Below are 19,842 nucleotides of genomic sequence, written 5' to 3' on the forward strand. Positions count from 1 at the left end.
GTCGCCAAGAGCCGTGGAAAACTAGAAGAATGGGAAAACTTTAAGATGCAACAAAGAACCACAAAGTGAGCAATAAAGAGGAAAAGTAGATTAGGAGAAAAGATTAGCGCAAAATAGAAACACAGACAGTAAAAGTTTTTATAATGATAGAAAGTGCAAAAGGCTGAAGTGAAGGTTGGGGCCTTGGAAGAATTGATATTGGGTAATGAGGAAATGGCTGAGGGTTTGAATGACTATTTTGTGTCGGTCTTCATGGTAAAGGACATGTCGAACATGCCAAAGGCAGATGTTATGGTTGTGATGGGAAGTGAGGACATGGATGTAATAGCTATCACTGAAGAAAACTTGAAGGTCTAAAGACAGATGGACTGCATCCCAGGGTACTGAATGAAATGGCAGAGCTTATAGTCTTGGTGATAATTTGCCAAAATTCTCTGAACTCTGGGCAGGTCCTGGCGGATTAGAAATTGGCAAATCACGCCACTGTTCAAAAAATGATGTAGGCAAAAGGCAGGGAACTACAGGCTGGTTACTTTAACATCTGTAGTTGGGAAAATGTTTGAAGCCATCATTAAAGAAGAAATTGCGAGGCGTCTGGAGCGAAATGGATCCATCAGGCAGATGTAGCATGGATTCAGGACAAACGTACTGAATTTCTTTGAGGATATAACAAATGCAGTAGATAGAAGAGAGCAGGTGGCCATTGTTTACCTGGATTTCCAGAAAGTGGTGCATAATAGACTTAAACAGAAGATAAGGTTGCATGGAATTGGGGCTGATGTATTAGCATGGATAGAGGATTGGTTAGCCAATAGAATGCAGAGAGTTGGGATACATGGGTGTTTTTCTGGTTGGCAGGGTGCTTCATGGACCAGTGCTGGACTCACAATTGTTTACGGTATACATTGACGATCTGGATGTAGTGTATCCAAGTTTGTTGATGACAAAGCAAATTGTGCAGAGGATACAAAGAGTCTGTAGAGAGATATAGAAAACTTCAGTGGGCAAGGGTCTTGAGTACAAATGGAAGATCAGGGATATAATTTAAACGGCAAGTGCAGAAGGACTTAGAAGGGCTTGTGCATGAATTGCAAAAGGTTGGTTTGCAGGTGCAGCAGGTTATCAAGAAGGCAAATGTTGGCCTTTATTGCTGGAGGGATTGAATTTAAGAGCAGGGAGGTTATGTTGCAACTGTACAAGATACTGGTGAGGCCGCATCTGGAGTACTGTGTGCAGTTCTGGTCTCCTTACTCGAGGAAGGATGTACTGGCTTTGGAGATAGTTCAGAGGAGGTCCACCAGATTGATTCCAGGGATGAAGGGGTCAGCCTATGAGGAGAGATTGAGTCATCTGGGACTGTACTCGCTGGAATTTAGAAAAATTAGAGGGTATCTTATAGAGATGTATAAAATTATGACAGGTATATATAAGATAGAGGTAAGTAGGTTGTTTCCACTGGTGGGGGGAGATTAGAACTAGGGGACTCAAGATTCAGTGTAGCAGCTTTAGGAAAGAGATGAGGAGGAACTGCTTTCCCCAGAGGGCGGTGAATCAGTGGAACTCACTACCCATTGAAGCAGTGGAGGCGACCTCAGTAAATATACTTAAGACAAGGGTGGATAGATTTTTACATCGTCGGGGTATTAAAGGATATGGGGAAAAGGCAGCTCGGTGGAGATGGGCCGATCATCAGATCAACCGTGATCTCATTGAATGGTGGAGCAGGCTTGTCGAGCCAGATGGCCGACTCCTGCTCCTATTTCTTACGTTCTTGATTAGCGTGTTACCCTTGCAGTTTGCCAATCCCATAATCAGAATTTATCGTCATGAACAAGTCACGAAATTCATTGTTTTGTGGCAGCGTTACAGAGCAAACATGCTCCTGAACAGCGCTGTCTGATCTCCGAATGTCAGCCTTCGTTTCCTATATCTATTAGATATGCAAGTTTGCCTTGTTTAGAGGGAAGGGTTTGATTATTGGGGGGGGGGGGGAGGTTTGTCCTTTTACCTTCTTTTGTTTTTTTTTCTTTTTAAATATTTTGATATAATGGGTTTGATTTGAAAGGGTGCACACAATTTATACTGAGTACGATCAAAACTTTATTTGAAATGTACATATTTTTGTGTCTTTTCTTATATTCCAGCATATGTATATTGGATCTATATATATGTGTGTGTGTTTTTTATTAAACTCAATAACGATATTTTAAAATAGAAAAAGAACTATCACTGAAATTATTCTTGTGGGTTTACGTACAAGAACGTGTGATTCAATCTTTTTCCTTGCACTCACCAGAAGATCTGCTTCTTCAAAAGGATCCACAAACACTGAAGTGCTCTCAATTCTGATCTCTTCCTATGAACAGAGGAAACCGATTCAGCAACTGCTAATGTGAACATTAAATAAATTATGACATAGTTTGACACAGGGGCTGGAAAAATTAACAAGGATTGAAAATACATAACCATCTATAAAATTCCTCAGACTAAATGATCAAAGGCGCATCAATTAAAACTCTGTGGTTAACTATAAATGGTTATGATCTAAGACTATAAATTAAAAGTTCAACTTTCATTGGCGATTAAAGTTGGATATAACCATGTAACCATTTACAGCACAGAAACAGGCCAGTTCAGCCCTACTCTAGTCTGTGCCGAACATCTTCTCCCACCTAGTCCCACTGACCTGCATTTGGCCCATGACCCTCCACACCTCTCCTGTCCATATACCTATCCAACCTTTCCTTGAATATTAACATCAATCTCGCTTCTACCACCTCTGCTGGAAGTTCCCATCACCCTCTGCGTGAAGAAATTCCCCCTCACATTTCCCCTAAACTTTTCCTCTTTTACTCTCAATCCATGCCCTCTTGTTTGAATCTCTCCCACTCTCAGGGGGAAAAGCCTGTCCACATTGACTCTATCTGTCCCCCTTATAATTTTGAATACCTCTATCAAATCACCCCTCAACCTTCTACGTTCCAGGAAATAAAGTCCCAGCCTGATTAACCTTTCCCTGTAACTCAAACCCTGAAACCCCAGCAACATTATCATAAACCTCCTCTGCACACTCTCTATTCTGTTTATTCAGCCACCAAAACTGCACACAATTTTCAAAATTTGGCCTTACCCATGCCTTATACAATTTCAACATAACATCCCAACTCCTGCATTCTATACTCTGATTTATGAAAGCCAACATACTAAATGCCTTCTTCACCACCCTATCCACATGTGATTCAACTTCCAGAGAATTAATTGTGGTGGAGAGAGTTGGGCATGGACATTTAATGTTGGAGCTCCACATTTTATTTAATAGCCATATCTTTTTCTCAAAAAGTTCTGGATGTGTTAAGATGCCCCTCCACCAAACCTACAGTTGCTTATTACAAAGATATTGACTCAATATTAATAAATAAAGTTTATTTCCAGCTTTGACTGTTGTCTGGGAGAAGTGGACCATTTAGGACCAATGAGAAAAAACAGATTTCTCAGAAGACTAAATCCTATGAATTCCTTATTCTGGGGTGGGAGGTGAGGGGCAGGATACCCGATTGCTGAATGCATTGAAAGCTGAAATTGGACAGAAGAGTACAGTTGAGATCAAGGATCAGATATGATCTTATAAAATAGTGGGCACAAATGTACAGATTTTCTTTTATGTTCTAATGATTGGAATCACCACAGATTAAACTAATTCCTTTGGGGATTCAGACAATCATAACAGGAATGGTCAGCTCTCACATTCCATACCGAAGGAGTGTTCTGCTGTGGATCAGAGGCGAATTCCAATAAAGTTAAGAATTCCAAACATTTCCTTTTACAGTTCTGAGAAATGCTTTTGTGATGTTTCTGACATCAAAATCACTACAAGAATCGAAATCCGTTGCTGCTGTCATTGGCACCTGGCTAGATCTCGAAAAAGCGACTCTTCTGAGCAGGTTACAATTTGAGGATTAATTTTGGAAAATAAGGGGGGGTGAAGAAAGATCCCCAATCCCACCAGGTGTCCATTGTGTGGTAGAAAAGAAGCCGTGCTACGATTGGAATACCAGTACCTTTGGCAGGTCAGTCTTTACATCACTCTCCACATTCTCCATGGCCGTCAACGTGTCAAATCCACCAACTACTCTGAAATCCAAATATAAAAAAAACTGATGCACTCACAAGCATTGGCGTTTGCAGAAATATGGAAAAGAAACAAACCTGCAATCAGTCTCCTGAAATTTTAGTAAATATATTTTAAATTTAGACATACATCATGGTAACAGGCCATTTTGGCTCATGAGTCCACACCGTCCAATGAACCTACACCACCCCCCCCCCCACCCGACTCTGGTACGTTTCGAACGGTGGGAGCCCCTGGCGAAAACCAACGCAGACACGGGAAGAACGTACAAACTCCTTACAGACAGTGCAGGATTCGAACCCAGGTCCTGATCGCTGGTGCTGTAACAACATTGCACTAACCGCTACGGCAACCCTGCTGCACTATTTTTGACTCAAACAAAATTTAAGGCACCAAAATAACAAATGAATTAACTTCTAATGTTGGCAATCATATATTTGCAATGTATGACCAGGAAGGTTAGCACCTCATTTGAACTCAATGGATACAACTCCCCTTAATCATTAGACCATACAAATGGCATCATCGCCACTGGGTAATGGAGCAGAACAGACTGTCACAGGAATCCAGACTGAGCACATTTTAATGGTGAGTTTTATGGGGAGGATCAATGGGGTTATGCCACTTCCTGAGGGGAAGATACGGTCTGCCTGCTTTTATTCTCACACTCGTTCTTCATTCAGGGGCCCTGCCGTTCTGCGTGGGGCATCATGTTTCTCCATCCGCCACAGTCTCTGACCCTCCGAATTGTAGTTGTTGCCTCCCCTGTTCTCCTTCGGTGAAGGCCCCGTCTTTGAGCTGAGACCATAGTCGATGTTGAGCTCATGATTATACAAGGGGAAAAATAATGAAGTGGTTTCCTGTTGCCTTCTTCAGTTGCAGTGTCCACACTGGACAGTGAACAACAGATTCATCTGTCCAGTGTTTTTAGTTTTACGACCATAAATTCCAATTTGTAGAATCTGCTTGTAAAAACCATCCACCATCTGCAATCCGTGGCTACACGTTGTTAGGTCTGCTTTGTTCATGTTTTTAGTTTTACGACCATAAATTCCAATTTGTAGAATCTGCTTGTAAAAACCATCCACCATCTGCAATCCGTGGCTACACGTTGTTAGGTCTGCTTTGTTCATGAATGAGTGAGACAAACACCAGGCTGAGTCGAAATCAGGGTTCTTTGTTCTTTATTACCGGATTGTAACACTTGCAACTAACCATGTTAGTCGGAGAATGCATTCTGCCGTTATCAGCAAAATGGTGATTTTTTATACCCTTGGATACATGCTTAGAACATCATCATATCATTACTTGTCCAATGACTAAAACTGTTGCTATCCTTTCCCTGCTAGCTTCCTGCCTCTCAATCCATCAATGTCTCTCTTATCTTGTAAGTACAAGGATGCATTCACATCTTGTTACAGCCCTGTACAGGGTAACTCCTCACACATTCCCATCTCATGATGTTTTACCTTACAACGTGACCCTGATTGGGAGGCTAAACAGGTTCTATACCTTGCCCAAGGGTGACCAGTAGGATATCGGACGGAAGGAGCACCTTCCACCTCCTTTTGCTGAATGATTATACACAGCACTGACAGATTGAGCACAAAAAGGGCTGAAGAAAATCATGGAACATCCATAGAACGTAACAGGCAGTCAACCTTTCAGGCCTGAGCCCTTCTTCCAGGAGTGCTGAAGAGCAGGCAGACCCCCCCCCCCCCATGAAAAGGTGTGGTGGGGTGCTGGGTTTGTGAAGGGAAGGGGAGAGGAGCACAGGCTAACAGGTAAGAAGGAACAGGTGAATGCAGGTGGGAGAGGAGAAGGGAAAGATGCTGAGGTGATAGGGAGCGAGGGCAGATAAAATGAGCTCTCCAATAGGGGAGGGAGGGAGACAGAGGGATAAGGGAGAGAGAGACCCGGGGAGGGGGTGCACTGCTGGATAATGCTCGATTCCATATACAGCACATGTGTTGTTAGCAAGAACTAATGTGTCCAAAATTAATTCTGCATCAGGCACAAAAATAAAATCAATTATTTTTGATTTTGTAAGGAACAGTAATGCAGTGATTAAATTACTGGACCAGTAAACGAGGGAAAGATGGCCAAGGCAACAGATTAAGCTGGCACACTTAACGTGACGCTGTTACAGCACCAGCGACCCATGTTCAAATAAGGTCTGTGAGGAGTTTGTACGTTCTCCCTGTGTCTGCAAGGAACTTGTCCATTTCCTCCGGTTGCTCTGGTTTTCTCCCACCCTTCAAACTGTGTGGGGATTGTAGGTTAATTGGGGAAATGCTGGAGGAACACAGGCGGACTTGCAGTGTCCATAGAAGACAAAGATATATTGTCGACGTTTCGGGCCTGAACCCTTCCTCAAGGAATAATATCTGGGCTGCATGGGCTTGTGGGCCAGAAGGGCCTGTTATCATGCTGTATGTCCAAATTAAATTTGGAGATGTCAGAGATGCACACAGACCAGTTGGCCCCACAAATATCTGGGGCCGTGCCTAAATTGAGAGACAAGTTGAGCAAGATTCAGACACAGTGGGAGTCAGAAAAAATCATAACTCTCACCAAGTGCCCTTGACTTCTCTATGCCACCAGGACCACTGACCAGTTGGGAAGGAGTGCATTCAAGGAGGTCCAATGAAGCACAAGGCACAAGAACAATCCTGAGAAAGAAGACCTCCGGCCGATTCCAACCCGTGATTATAATGTGATAGTAAAATTTGGATTTTGTTTCGAAGTCAAGCACTCTCTCATCAGAGCTTCATAACCCTTGCATGACATTTTAAAATACAGGTACGCTCCGCTTAACGTCCGACTGCAAATACGTCCGTGTTCTATAATTATTCAGTTATTGCGGTTTAGAAAAACTGATCGCTAGCTATAGGAAATTGTATACCATGTACCCACACTGATCCCACTGTCCCACTCTCTCCCCACAGCCCCGTGTCGGTCCCCACACTGATCCCACTGCCCCGCTCTCTCCCCACAGCCCCGTGTCGGTCCCCACACTGATCCCACTGCCCCGCTCTCTCCCCACAGCCCCGTGTCGGTCCCCACACTGATCCCACTGTCCCACTCTCTCCCCACAGCCCTGTTTCGGTCCCCACACTGATTCCACTGCCCCACTCTCTCCCCACAGCCCTGTGTCGGTCCTCACACTGATCCCTACTTACAAATAAAAACCTTACAGGTACACTACAGCATCCCATGTAGCTTTTCTAAGTATATAATATTTCTTTGGCTTGGCTTCGCGGACAAAGATTTATGGAGGGGGTAAATGTCCACGTCAGCTGCAGGCTCAATTGTGGCTGACAAGTCCGATGCGGGACAGGCAGACACGGTTGCAGCGGGTGCAGGGGAAAATTGGTTGGTTGGGGTTGGGTGTTGGGTTTGCACAACATCCACATCACATAACTCCCAGTTTCACAGAACGTATTGTGAACGTTAAGCGACGAATACCTGTATTTGTGTTGGAAAAGGACAAATGCTAACATTTAGCGACACCATCTTGTCACTGATATAAACTCCTGACCAGTTCTCCTCATAGTTTTATTTCCCCCTACAAGGCAGGAAGTTTGCTTTGCAAATAGTCAACATGCTTTGAAAGATGCTTGGTATGAATTAAAGATGAAGGTCTAAAATAAATAAAGTATGTATCAGTTGTTCAAACTGTTCTAACTTTCTTATTAGATTTCTGCCGCTTTTAAACCTCAGCCTTTTCCGCTGCACGATTTGACTCTCTACCTGCTCCCTGAATGCCAAGTCTGAATCGCTGTGACACCTGTCTCTGGACTAATAAGAAGCAGACTGGCAGCACATATCAGCATGGGAACACAACTGGCCATTGGCAACCACAGACAAATGTAACCCCCACTGCCCCATGACTCCCCTCACCCCTTGTGCGCTTTCGACGCTTTCGCCTTTCACGCCCTCCCCCATCCTCTTCAGCCTTTTGTTTGAGCACTTTACTGAGTGAAACATGAAAGTCTGCAGACGCTGTGATTGCAGCAAAAATGCCAGACAGCCGATTGCCTAAGCAGCTGCTGTATGGAGAACTGCGTCAGGGCAAGCGCTCAGTCGGGAGGCAGAAGAAACATTACAAAGATTGCCTCAAAGCGTCCTTCAATGTCCTAGGTGTCGACATCAACATGTGGGAGATGCTTGCCCTTGACCGTCCAGCTTGGTGCAGCAAGATCACCACAGGAGCCTGTGCAGCTGAAATCAGGCGCATCATCGAGGCGCAATGAAAGCGTGCTGTGTGCAAGGCCCGAGCAACATTTACTGCCACGACAGCACCCACCCGCTTGTATCCCACATGTGGGCGAGCCTTCAGGGCCCAGATTGACCTCACCAGTCACTTCCGGACCTACAGCCACCAATCTTCCATTTGACTTTAAACTCATGGTCATCGTCGACTCCAAAGGACGAGCAACACAACAACAGCAAAAAAAACACACCGAGGTTCTAGAGCAGGGGTGTCAAACTCAAATTCAATGAGGGCCAAAATTAAAAACTTGGACTAAGTCGAGGGCCGAACTAAATATTTATTGAAAATTTTCAACAACATCTGCATGTTTTCTCTTCTTTCAACATATGTAATGTTAAACTTTTTCTTATTAAAATAAATGTTTAATAATAGTTTTGGATAAACTCTTTCCAGAAGCATTAACAAATGAGAAATAAAATATTCAATAAATAATATTTCTCTATAGAGGATTTGTCAAATGTTGCTAGTGTGCTGTCGAATAGTAAAATCTGAGGGCTATTGAGAATGTGGGAGAATAACATGATTCCTGAAACAATCAAATGGGTGACTGATTGTGGGCATGAACTCTAGCAGGGTTATTTGCCATGCCCTTTTTCCATTGGTACAGATATCCTTTGATTTACACACTTTTCAAGTTTTATGCCTAATGAGCTTGTATCCAGGTGCAGGACCATTTTTAACCAGGAATATATTTATCACTGTGACATGAAACTATTGGAAGATCGTTTTATCCTGAGATTAAAGTTCATAATATTTACTCAGGCCTGTGTGCGGGAGGGCGGGGTTTGCGGGCGATCGGGTTGGACAACGACAGTGCAGGGGCATCGGCTCTCGCTGCAGGGCGACATCTCGGCAGGTCAGCGGCCCCGTCACCGTGAGTCGCGGGTTGGCCTGCGGCAGGGAGGGGGAGTGGGCAACAGTCCTGGTGAGGTCAGGCCCCCCCTGAGTTTCTGCCGGACCCCCCTTGACCTGCTGAGTTTCTCCCAGACCCCCCTTGACCTGCTGAGTTTCAGCCGGACCCCCCTTGACCTGCTGAGTTTCTCCCGGACCCCCCTTGACCTGCTGAGTTTCTCCCGGACCCCCCTTGACCTGCTGAGTTTCTCCCAGATCCCCCTTTGATCTGCTGAGTTTCTCCTGGACCCCTCTTGACCTGCTTAGTTTCTCCTGGACCCCCCTTGACCTGCTGAGTTTCTCTCGGACCCCCTCCCCTTGACCTTCTGAGTTTCTCCCGGACCCCTCCCCCTTGACCTGCTGAGTTTCTCTCGGACCCCCCTTTGACCTGCTGAATTTCTCCCGGATCCCCCTTTGATCTGCTGAGTTTCTCCCGGATCCCCCTTTGACCTGCTGAGTTTATCCCTGACCCCCTTTGACCTGCTGAGTTTCTCCCGGACCTCCCTTGACCTGCTGAGTTTCTCCCGGACCCCCTTTTCTTTCCGTGCCGGTGTCCCAGGACCTTTCCAGGGCAGTCTCCGCACTCAGGACCGCGCTGGGATCCCGGTCAGCGGTGGAGGAGCAGGTGAGCGTGGCTAATCCCGATTCAGCCCACGCCACTCCCGAGATTGGTGGGGGGTTCCACCCTACCTGCCCGACCAGCCTCACTCTCCACGTGTACTCCGGGCACCCGCTGCTGGTCCGGTGGGAAGGCGCAGGGCGCCCAGCGCCCCCATCGCCCGGCAGGGAGCCCCAATCTTCCCTCCGGCGTCCCGACTCCATCTGCAGCTCCAAGAAACGCTGTGCCACTGGGGTTCCGGGCGCTGGGAAGCGGCCTTGGCTTCCCCTGACACTGGCCAGGCCGCGCTGTGGTGGGGGGGGGTGGGCGGGGGGACATGACAGTGTGTTTATAAAACCACCCACCACTACTTTTCAAGGACCAGGATTTTTCTCTCTCTCTCTCACCCTGGGACACAGCGGTTACTGTGCATGCGCTATACTGGCGCGGCGGCCAGTGGTCCACCTCTAATACATTTTTGATATGATCTTGCGGGCCAAATATAATTATATCGCGAGCCAAATTTGGCCCGCGGACCAGAGTTTGACATGTATGTTCTAGAGGAACTCAGCCGGTCTTTTCAGCAACTGTCGGAGACCAAGGTATATCACCGATGTTTCGGGCCTGAGCCCTTCTTCAAGGAATAAACCAGAAGCAGGGAATCTCAGAAAGTCTCAGGATTCAGACAATGCTGGGTTGGAGGCGGAGGAATCCAGACCAACAAAAGGGGCAAATTGGATATAAGGGACGAGGTGAGAATTTATCATGTTTGTGTGAAAAGAGACAGAATGGAGAGACAGAAATAGGCGAGGGGGAGGGGTGGTAGGATTTGGAAAAGCCAGAGAAGTCGATATTAATGCCACCTGTTTGGAGGGTGCCCAGTCAGAAGGTGACTGCAGCATTTCGGTGTATTTTTGCATGCATTTTACTGGCACTGTAGTCATGTGCATCCATCACACAGTTACCTAGGTGTCGACATTCATCCGCCCACGCCAAATAAATTGACCGAAACTTGCTTGAATCACTTGTCCCCATTCAATCCTCTGGAGAAAGATTGCACAAGTCAAATAAATAATCAATAATCTTCAAAACCTCATCTAACCCTTTACAAGCTGTCAATTCTGTTACTGAGCAGTAAAATTGGCAGACACTTGTGACACTTACACATGAAGAAGGAAACATGGAAATAAAGTTTGTTATTGGCTGAGATCCCCTGCCCTACTGCAGGTAGTCCCCCGGCGATAGGTTTTGCAACACTTGAAGCATGTAAGCTTGCAATATTTACTCCAAACTGGTTAGAAACATAAAGCAATTAAGAGGCTGGGACTCTGGGAAGTCAGGAAGCATCCATGCACGAAACAATTGGTCAACATTTTGCCCTGGGTTCATGTCTCCAGACGTTGACCGACTATTTCACTTCATAGATGCTGCCTGAACTGCCGAGGTTCTCCAACCTCTCAGTGTTGGCTCAGGGTGGCGTGGTGGGTGTAGCGGATAGCGCAACGCTGATACAGCACCAGCGATCGGGACTGGTTTGAATCCCGCGCTGTCTGTAAGGAGTTTGTACATTCTCCCCGGGTCTGCGTGGATATTCCCTGGGGGCTCCGGTTTCCTCCTGCCGTTCGAAGTGTGTCAGGGATGTTGGTGAATTGGGTCCAAGGGCTCGTAGGCCGAAAGGGCCTGTCACCGTGCTGTGTGTCTAAATTTAAATTTAAATTCTCACATCGGCAGTTCTTCATTCTCAGGAAAAAAGGCTTATCCATTCCAATTTTTTTTTCTGGTAGCCTGCTTCATTCTAAATTTCATTGCCCTGGTAAATCTGAATCAACACTAGCCCATCTTTCTGCTGCTCAACAAGTTAATTTACAAGGCAAATGAGGGGAGATATGATAGAGGTATTTAAAATTATGAGGGGGTGGACAGAGTAGGTAGGCTTCGTCCCCTGTGAGATACAAGCCAGAGGACATGGTTTAAGAGTGAAAGGGAAAAGGTTTAGGGGAACTGCTTCACATAGAGAGTGGTGGGGGGTGTAGGACGAGCCGTCAGCTGAGGTGGCGAATGCCAGGGTCAATTTTAACATTAAGAAGAATTTGGACAGGTACATGGTTGGAATGGGTATGGAGGGCTGTGGACAGTGGGATGAGCCAAAATTATACTTTGGTACAGACTAGAAGGTACAAAGGTGTCCGTTTCTGTGCTGTAATGTTCTATGGTTCTGTATAGAGTTATTAATTCCCCAAAATTTTAATTATCATTTGAAAACTTCAAAAATGCATAAATAATACAGTGCATTTAAGTCTCCAGTACTCTTCATCTCATTCTTTCCCTCTAAATATTTTGTCTTTTGAATCTTGCATCCCTGGTTTAGACTGCATTTAGTATGTTTTGGAACATGATTGGTTGATGAGATATTCTGTAGATTTTGGATTCCTTCTTGGGATGAGGGCAGGGTTTATTGACCATCTACATTCACCAAAGGACCAATTTGTCAGTTCATTTTTGAGGACTGGCAAAAGAAATAACACTGCAGTGCCTCCACCATTGCTTTCAATGGCAACAGATCACCTTCCCTCAAGTGATGCCAAGGCAGCTGGAAGGGCAGGTAGTGCTGAGGAAGCGGGAAGTCTGCAGAGGGACTTGGACAGGTTGGGAGAATGGGCGAAGAAATGGCAGATAGAGAGTAGTGGGGAAGTGTATGGCCATGTAATTTTGTAGAAGGAATCAAGAAGGAGACTTTTCTAAATAGGGTGAGAATTCAGAAAGCAAAGATCCAGAGGGAGTTGGGAGCCCTGGTGCAGGATTCCCCAAAGGTTAGTTTGCAGGTTGAGTCATAATAAGGAAGGCCAATGCCATGTTAGCATTCAATTCAAGAGGACTAGAATAGAAAAGCAAGAATATAATGCTGAGGCATTGGCCAGACCACATTTGGAGTAGAGTGAGCAGTTGTGGGCCCCTTTTTGATGGAAGGATGTGCTGGGGTCGGAGAAGGTCCAGAGGAAGTTTGCGAGAATCACCCTCAGGAAGACTGTATGCTGCAGAGCCATATTTGCTGGCGCTTAGAAAAGTGGGGGAGGATCTCAGTGAAACCTACCGAATATTGAAAGGTCTGGATAGAATGCACGTGGAGAAGATGTTTTCAGTAGTGGGAGATTCTAGGACCAGTCTCGCTGTCACTTTAGAACGGGGATGAGGAGAAATTTGTTCAGTCGGGGGGGGGGGGGGGGGGTGGTTAATCTGTGGAATTTGTTGCCCCAGATGGCAGAGGAGGCCAAACAACTGGGGAGACTGGGGAGATTTAATACGGAAGTTCTTGTTCACTTAGACCAGTGGTTTTCAACCTTTTTCTTACCACTCACATCCCACTTTAAGTATTCCCCATGCCATAAATGCTCTGCGATTGGTAAGGGATTGCTTACGGTGGGATGTGAGTGGAAAGAAAAAGTTTGTAAGGGTGTCGTTTTTTTTTAATGGGGAGTAGGCAGGAGAATGGGGTTAAGAGGAAAAATACATCAGCCATGATTCAAATGGTGGATGCAGACCTGAGGGACCAAGTGGCCTCATTCTGTTCCTTATGGTTTAAGTCAGTGGTTTTCAACCTTTTCCATTCTACTCACACTCGACCTTAAGTAATCCCTCTGCCATCAGGGCTCTGTGATTAGTAAGGGGTTGCTTAAGGTGGGATGTGGGTGGGAAGGGAAGGTTGAGAACCACTTCTCTATACCCAATTGTTACTGAGATATTTTGCTTGAGAAACATTGTCCACAGCCCTCTATACCCTTTGGAGTTATGAAACCGTGCACATAATGAGTCAATTAGGGAACAATTAAAACAGTGGGTTTCAAACTTTTTCTTTCCACTCACACCCCATCTTAAGCAATCCCTTACCAATCACAGAGCACTTATGGCATGGGGAATACTTAAAGTGGGATGTGAGTGGAAAGAAAAAGGTTGAAAACCACTGGTCTAAGTGAACAAGGTGGGCTGACAATAACTTTTTAATCCAATTATTTAATTACCAGATCTTAGATTTTGGAGATCTGAACGTGCTTCCATATTATTAATGAAGGCTTCTCGATTCCTACATGAGCAACAATCACCATGCCATGAAACCTCTGTGCCTCTGCTCGTTCATACAGGACCAGGGTCATTTACCAATACTGATGTAGATCTTAACTGCAGGCGGTCACATGCAAATGCTAACTTAAAGTCTTCCAACCACACTGGATTTAATTTGAATGGATATCTTGAAAACTCCAGGAAACTTTTGAATGTGCATTAGTAGTGATTAATCAAAGGGGCTCGAAGAATCACAGCTTACAGTGATATAAAAAGGTCAATATTTAACTATTTTATCTAGTTAAATAGCACCTCACTGAAGGGGATAGACTGACCAACATATGAAACAGTGCAGACCTTAGTCATCTAAGTCTCTGCGAAGGTCAGGCAGCTTATTTACCTGGTCTGCACCATCAGTCTCGGAATAAAACCTTACAGTAATTTTGTTTTGGAACTGACAGAGTATCCACATGACAGGGAAATTCACAGAGTTCTAAATTTTATTTTAATTTTAATGTACAGCACGGTTGAAGCCGATTCCGGCCATTTAATCCCAAACCCCCCCAATTACATCCAAATTAACCGACAACCCCAATGACCAAGGTCTGCACTGTTCCATATGTTGGTCAGTGTATCCCCTTCAGTGGGGTCCTATTTTACTAGATAAAATAGTTAAATTTGGCCTTTTTATATCAGTGTGATTCTTTGAGCCCCTTTGATTAATCACTACTAATGCATATTCAAAAGTTTTCTGGAGTTTTCAAGATATCCATTTAAATGAAATCCAGTGTGGTTGGAAGCCTTTAAGTTGGCGTTTGCATGTGACCGCCTTCAGTTAAGTCGGCATTAGCTGAAGGACATTTTTGGAGGGTGGGAGGAAATCAGAGCACCCCTCGGAAACACATGCAGACACGAGAAGAACGTACAAACTCCTTACAGACAGTGTCGGATTCGAACCTGGGCCGCTGGTACTGTAATAGCATCACGATTCCTAGCCATGCTACACCAACCACAATGGACTCACTCAGGTACATGGATCTCATTCCTTCAATCAAAACAGTTAATAGCAGCTTCATTAAAGGTACGAACCATGACTAACAATACAATAACTCACATAAATTTGGAATAAAGGATGAAAGAAGGAGGATGTGGTGTGATGGTTGTGGGGGAAGAAGTGGAAGGAGTTGGCAGGAAAAAGTGAGTGTCCCAGGTGCACCGACTGTGCTAAAGTTCCTCAGTAAAACTGTGTGAGAGATAAAGACAGGCAGCTGTGGCAGCTGCAACTTGGTGGAAGCACTCTTGCCGAGGGGAAAGACTTGGGCTCAAGTTCCGCTGCACACACTTAAACCTAGTGTGGCTCTTCTCGGTACTGATGAGGTGGGGCATTTTCAATGATGCTGTCTTTTGCTAAACTGAGCTACGACCAATCCTCTCAAGTGGGCACAAATGACCTTCCTTGCAGCACTACTACCTGGACTTGACAATTGCCTCTGTCACTCTGCATCCCTTTGCCCTTGCGGTGGATCTGCTGAAGTCCAGCACTTATCTAGACACAATGGAGTCCTGGTGGTTCCCTTCGGAATCACAACCACCTCAATGTGACCCAGATCTATTCCTCAGAGCATCAATGATCTGGTCATTATCACACTGCTGTAAACAGGAATTTGATGTGGATAAATGGGCTATCACATTAGCTATAAGTGCGACTACATTTCAGAAGCGGTTAATTGGCTGGAAAGCACCTTGGGACTTTCTGCGGCTGTCAAAGACGCGGCAAATTGCAAACATCCCTTTTTATCGTATTGAGTTTCCTTGGCATAAAACTGAAGAGTGTCTGCCAGGCATTTGAATTCGTATCTGCTGAGCAGAATAGAACATCCAGTCACACAATAACATTGTGGTTTAGCTTTAGAAATGTCCTTTTGGATCTGTATATTTTATTAGTGATGTCTTCTTGAAACAATGGGGTGTACACAAGTACACTGATGATTTGGGAGTAAATCCGCTGCCACTTTTAAGGGTGACATTTCTGTAAACGGCGAGCTTAAATAACATCCTTAGGGAAGTTTAAACGTTATGAGGGCAAAGCAATATTCCTTCGTCTAACTCAGCGTTTCTGAACCACAGCGTGGCCAAAAAAGAAGGATAACAACGCAGGGCACTCACACTTTTTTTCCCCCCTTCATTCAGGACTCTGAGAATTGCTTTTGTCAGAAGGTGCAGGAGGGAAAGGGAGAGTTGGAGAATGAACCAGGTTTGATGCACTCTGGCCACTTTAAACTCCTCCCGTGACACAGGCACAGAAAAAACCATGATGGTTTAGTGAAATACTTCATCATAAAAATAAGATGAACCATATTCATAAAAGGTTTTAACCCCCCCACCCCCCCCCCCCCCCCCCCCATACAAACAGAATATAGACTCTGCCATATGGAATCAGGCCAGCATCTTACACCTGCTCTTTTATAATTTCCCACAGAATTCCCCTTCGGTTGCTTCGTCCTTTCTTTCCAAGACTACACGTAATCCTGGGCATGGATATTAGTTGCCCAGCATCAAGGTTAAACAGATCATTTCAGAACAGTAAAATCTACAGATTATTCACTTAACTCTTCACTGAATGGTTTCTGGTATTTTTGTGCTGTCCAGCACAGCCACACCAAATCGAATTGGTTCTGAGTTTGATTCCTCCAATGAGAACTAAATTAGCTCCTCCCAGATGGGATCGCGACAAGATTTTGGAAGAGATTTTCAAGGCCATTGCTCTGAGCGTTAACCATAGCTGTAAGATATGACTTGAATGATCTGTCTTCAATGTGCCACTGTGGTTCAAATGACCACAGACATTTTTAAACAGAACGCTTTAAGAAAGTAAACTTACCCTATAATTAACACTTCAGAGAAAGTCTTCTATAGAACCAAAGAAAACTACGGCATATGGCCCTTCTAGTCTGTGCTGTCTATTCTAGTCCCACTGACCTGTACCCACTCCATCACCCTCCCATCCATGTATCTATCCAATTCATTCTTGAGTGAGCTTGTATTGACCACGTCAGATGGCAGCTCGTTTCAAACCGCTCTCTCCACTAAATCTGCTGTGTTTATTAGTTGTGAGAAAGAGGATTTGAAGTTTATTTCTGATACCCGAACGATACAGCTCTGCAAGGAGCCAGCAGAGAGAGGATAAATGTGCCAACCTCAACTCAATTCAATGAGAATCTCACCACTGGCTCTTAAGCAATGCCGTCTTACCACATGCTGAAATACCAAAGCGGACGTTTCTTTTTCTTCTACTTTTGGCCTGCAACATCAACCACTGAGTTGCTCCAGCATATGTGCTTGCCCTCCTTGGCCCCTGGTCCCAATTGAGAAGCTGCCAGAGCCTGGGGTCCTTTGGGATCCCTGCTCGCCATCGGCACCCTCACGGATCCCGGTCTTGATGCCTGGTTCCCGTATCCCAGTTGCCGGCATCCTGGTGTGAGCCATTCTTCCTCCGAGCCCCACGTTGGTCCGCTGCGGTAGTCTCCTACCCCAGGCTTCTCCTTCTTGGTGGGCTGATGTTCACTTGCTTCGGTGCACCATGCTGGTCTTCTGCTTCCCCAGAGCCCCCTAACCTTGTGCTCTACTACATGGGTGCCGCCATCTTGGGAAAAGACCTCCATGGGTCCTCCTGCGTGAAAGAAAATGCTGCCAGGCTTACTTGATTGGCAGATTAAACTTGCATTGGGTTGTTGGACATGTTGGCTGGGGAGTAGAACCCTGCGGAGGAGCGCCGTAAGATGCTTCTCCGCTCCCCTGTTCCACACCCGTGGCAATGCTGGCTTCAACATAGTTTTAGCAATGCCGCCATCTTGATCACAACCAGAGATGGCATATGCCGGCAAGTCGAGCATAAGTATCATTTTCAGGGTCTCTCTCCACTGTTGTCCTACATAACCTGCCTCTCATCCCTAGAGATGACTAACAGGAATGGTGTCTCATCAAGCCATCTGGATATTTCAAACAATTCTCAACCATGATCTCATTATGATTCACACCAGCAAACTGCCATCTGTCCTGGTGTGCTATTGTATCTTCTCGATAGCTTTTAAATAGTTTATTTACAATAGGGTAGAAGTTGGAACCCTTGCTGCCGAATTACATCCAATGAACTGACCAATCATGGAACGTGGTAAGAAACCAGAGCACCTGGGAAAAGCCCACACAGGTTATGGAGAGACCATACCATCTCCTGGCAGACATCACCGGATATGAACCCAGGGTTGCTGGTGCTGATTGCCAGCCTATGCGAGCCGCTTTCTGCAAGTGGTGATTTGCAAAGTGCTCCATTCTTTTAGTGTGAGCACGCAGGTGGGGAGGACGGGCCTGTGGTCGTGCTGAAGGTCTGAATATATTTCCCCCCACCTCCCCTTACCAGCCTAGGATTCCATACTTGCTCCTGATACCCATTCTTCACGGTTACAGCTCGAATCAAGCATGGAGCTTTGAATTAAGTCACTGAGGGAAAGATTCTGCTGAGGGAGAATTTGTAAAGTTTAAAGAGAGGGGACGGATAAGTAGTGCGTGGCAGCAAAGTAGATCATGGCAATCAGAGCCAGTCAGGAAAGTAAACCTCCAATCAGGAGACAAAAGGTGGGGGAGGGGGTGTTAAATAATGAATGGATATAACTAAAAGGTGCCGTCAATGCAAAGAACATACCTAACAAGGTTGATAAGTTAATAGCACGGAGAGAATTATATACTATCCAATAGATATTACAGTTACATGGTGGAAAAGTGACAAAAATCCTGCAGAGTGGAAATCTAAAAAGCAGGAAACACTCAACAAGTCAGGCTGTGCCCATGGGAAGAGAAATGCAGTTATCGCCTCAAGTCAATTACTCTTTGCCCTCACAGGAATCCGGGGATGGCTTTGATCACTCAAATGCATGCAAAAAATAATTTTGAGTCACATGTAAAAAATAATTTTGAGTCACATGTAAAAAATAATTTTGAGTCACAGCACATTAACAGGCCCTTCCAGCCTACGTTGCCCAAAATTAACTCACTAACCCCTCTACGGTTTTTTTTTGGAGGGTGGGAAGAGACGGGAGCGGCCGGAGGAAGCCCATGTAGACGGGTAAAACATACAAACTCCATACAGGCACCGTCAGATTCCAACCCTGGGTGGCTGGCGTGGTAGTAGCGCTGTGCTAAACCGCTACACTATTCGTGCTGCCCTAAATTATTTCAAAGAAGAGCAGATGAGATCTGCATGACAATAAACACCCTTGGTCTTCACTGGAGAGTTTCTTGTGGTTCTGGCTTCTGTTGGGCACACATTCCACTCCACGAGAGTGATAACTGTATTGTGCTTTAAGCTCTCTTGACAGTGAGAAAGGTACTATACAAACAAGTTCTTTTCTCCTCTCTCTGTGTGACATGCTAACTCAGCAGAAACAGAATCTTGGGCCTGTTGATTGGTAATGGCTCAGTTGCATGTTGTCGTGAGCAACCGAGTAGCTTTTAATTGTACTTTCAGGCCACCTAAAATCTTCGTTTGTGCCTTTGTAATTTTTTAAATTTTGTCTCGCAGACAGATACTCAGCTCTTCGAGAACTTGATCGTAGCTATTTAACGCATCAGGCCCTTGCAATTATCCTTCTGCTCTCCCCTTAATCCACTTAAATGAATGACCTTTTGAAGATAATGTATCCAAATCACACTGTAGTTTCAAAACATAGCTTTACTGTGGGGATTAAACATCCAATCTGATTTATAATTAAGGTCACCCTAGGGCACAAACAGACTTACTGGTAATAGTCCATGTCGATAAGTGTACTTTAAATTTTAAATGTAGACACACGGCACAGTAACAGGCCATTTCGGCCCACGAGTCCGTGCTGCCCAATT

The 19,842-nt window shown here is 45.2% G+C and overlaps 1 protein-coding gene across 4 annotated transcripts in view; it reads right to left on the reverse strand.

Annotated features, from left to right (window-relative positions):
- The window catches only part of ppil2 (peptidylprolyl isomerase (cyclophilin)-like 2), a 408,077-nt gene that overhangs the window by 7,700 nt on the left and 380,535 nt on the right, over positions 1–19,842 (reverse strand). The window contains exons 18-19 of one of the 4 annotated variants that reach the window (XM_069933671.1): positions 4,059–4,131; positions 2,294–2,356 (exon numbers count right to left, since the gene is read on the reverse strand). The exons of 2 other annotated variants lie outside the window; for them this stretch is intronic. In XM_069933671.1, the coding sequence (XP_069789772.1) occupies positions 2,294–2,356; positions 4,059–4,131 (136 nt within the window). Of the gene's footprint in view, positions 1–2,293; positions 2,357–4,058; positions 4,132–19,842 lie in introns of those variants that run through there. One more of the 4 variants, XR_011356343.1, reaches the window with a different exon arrangement.

The sequence above is a fragment of the Narcine bancroftii genome, chromosome 4 (assembly GCF_036971445.1).
Source record: "Narcine bancroftii isolate sNarBan1 chromosome 4, sNarBan1.hap1, whole genome shotgun sequence".
Classification (NCBI taxonomy): Eukaryota; Metazoa; Chordata; class Chondrichthyes; order Torpediniformes; family Narcinidae; genus Narcine; species Narcine bancroftii.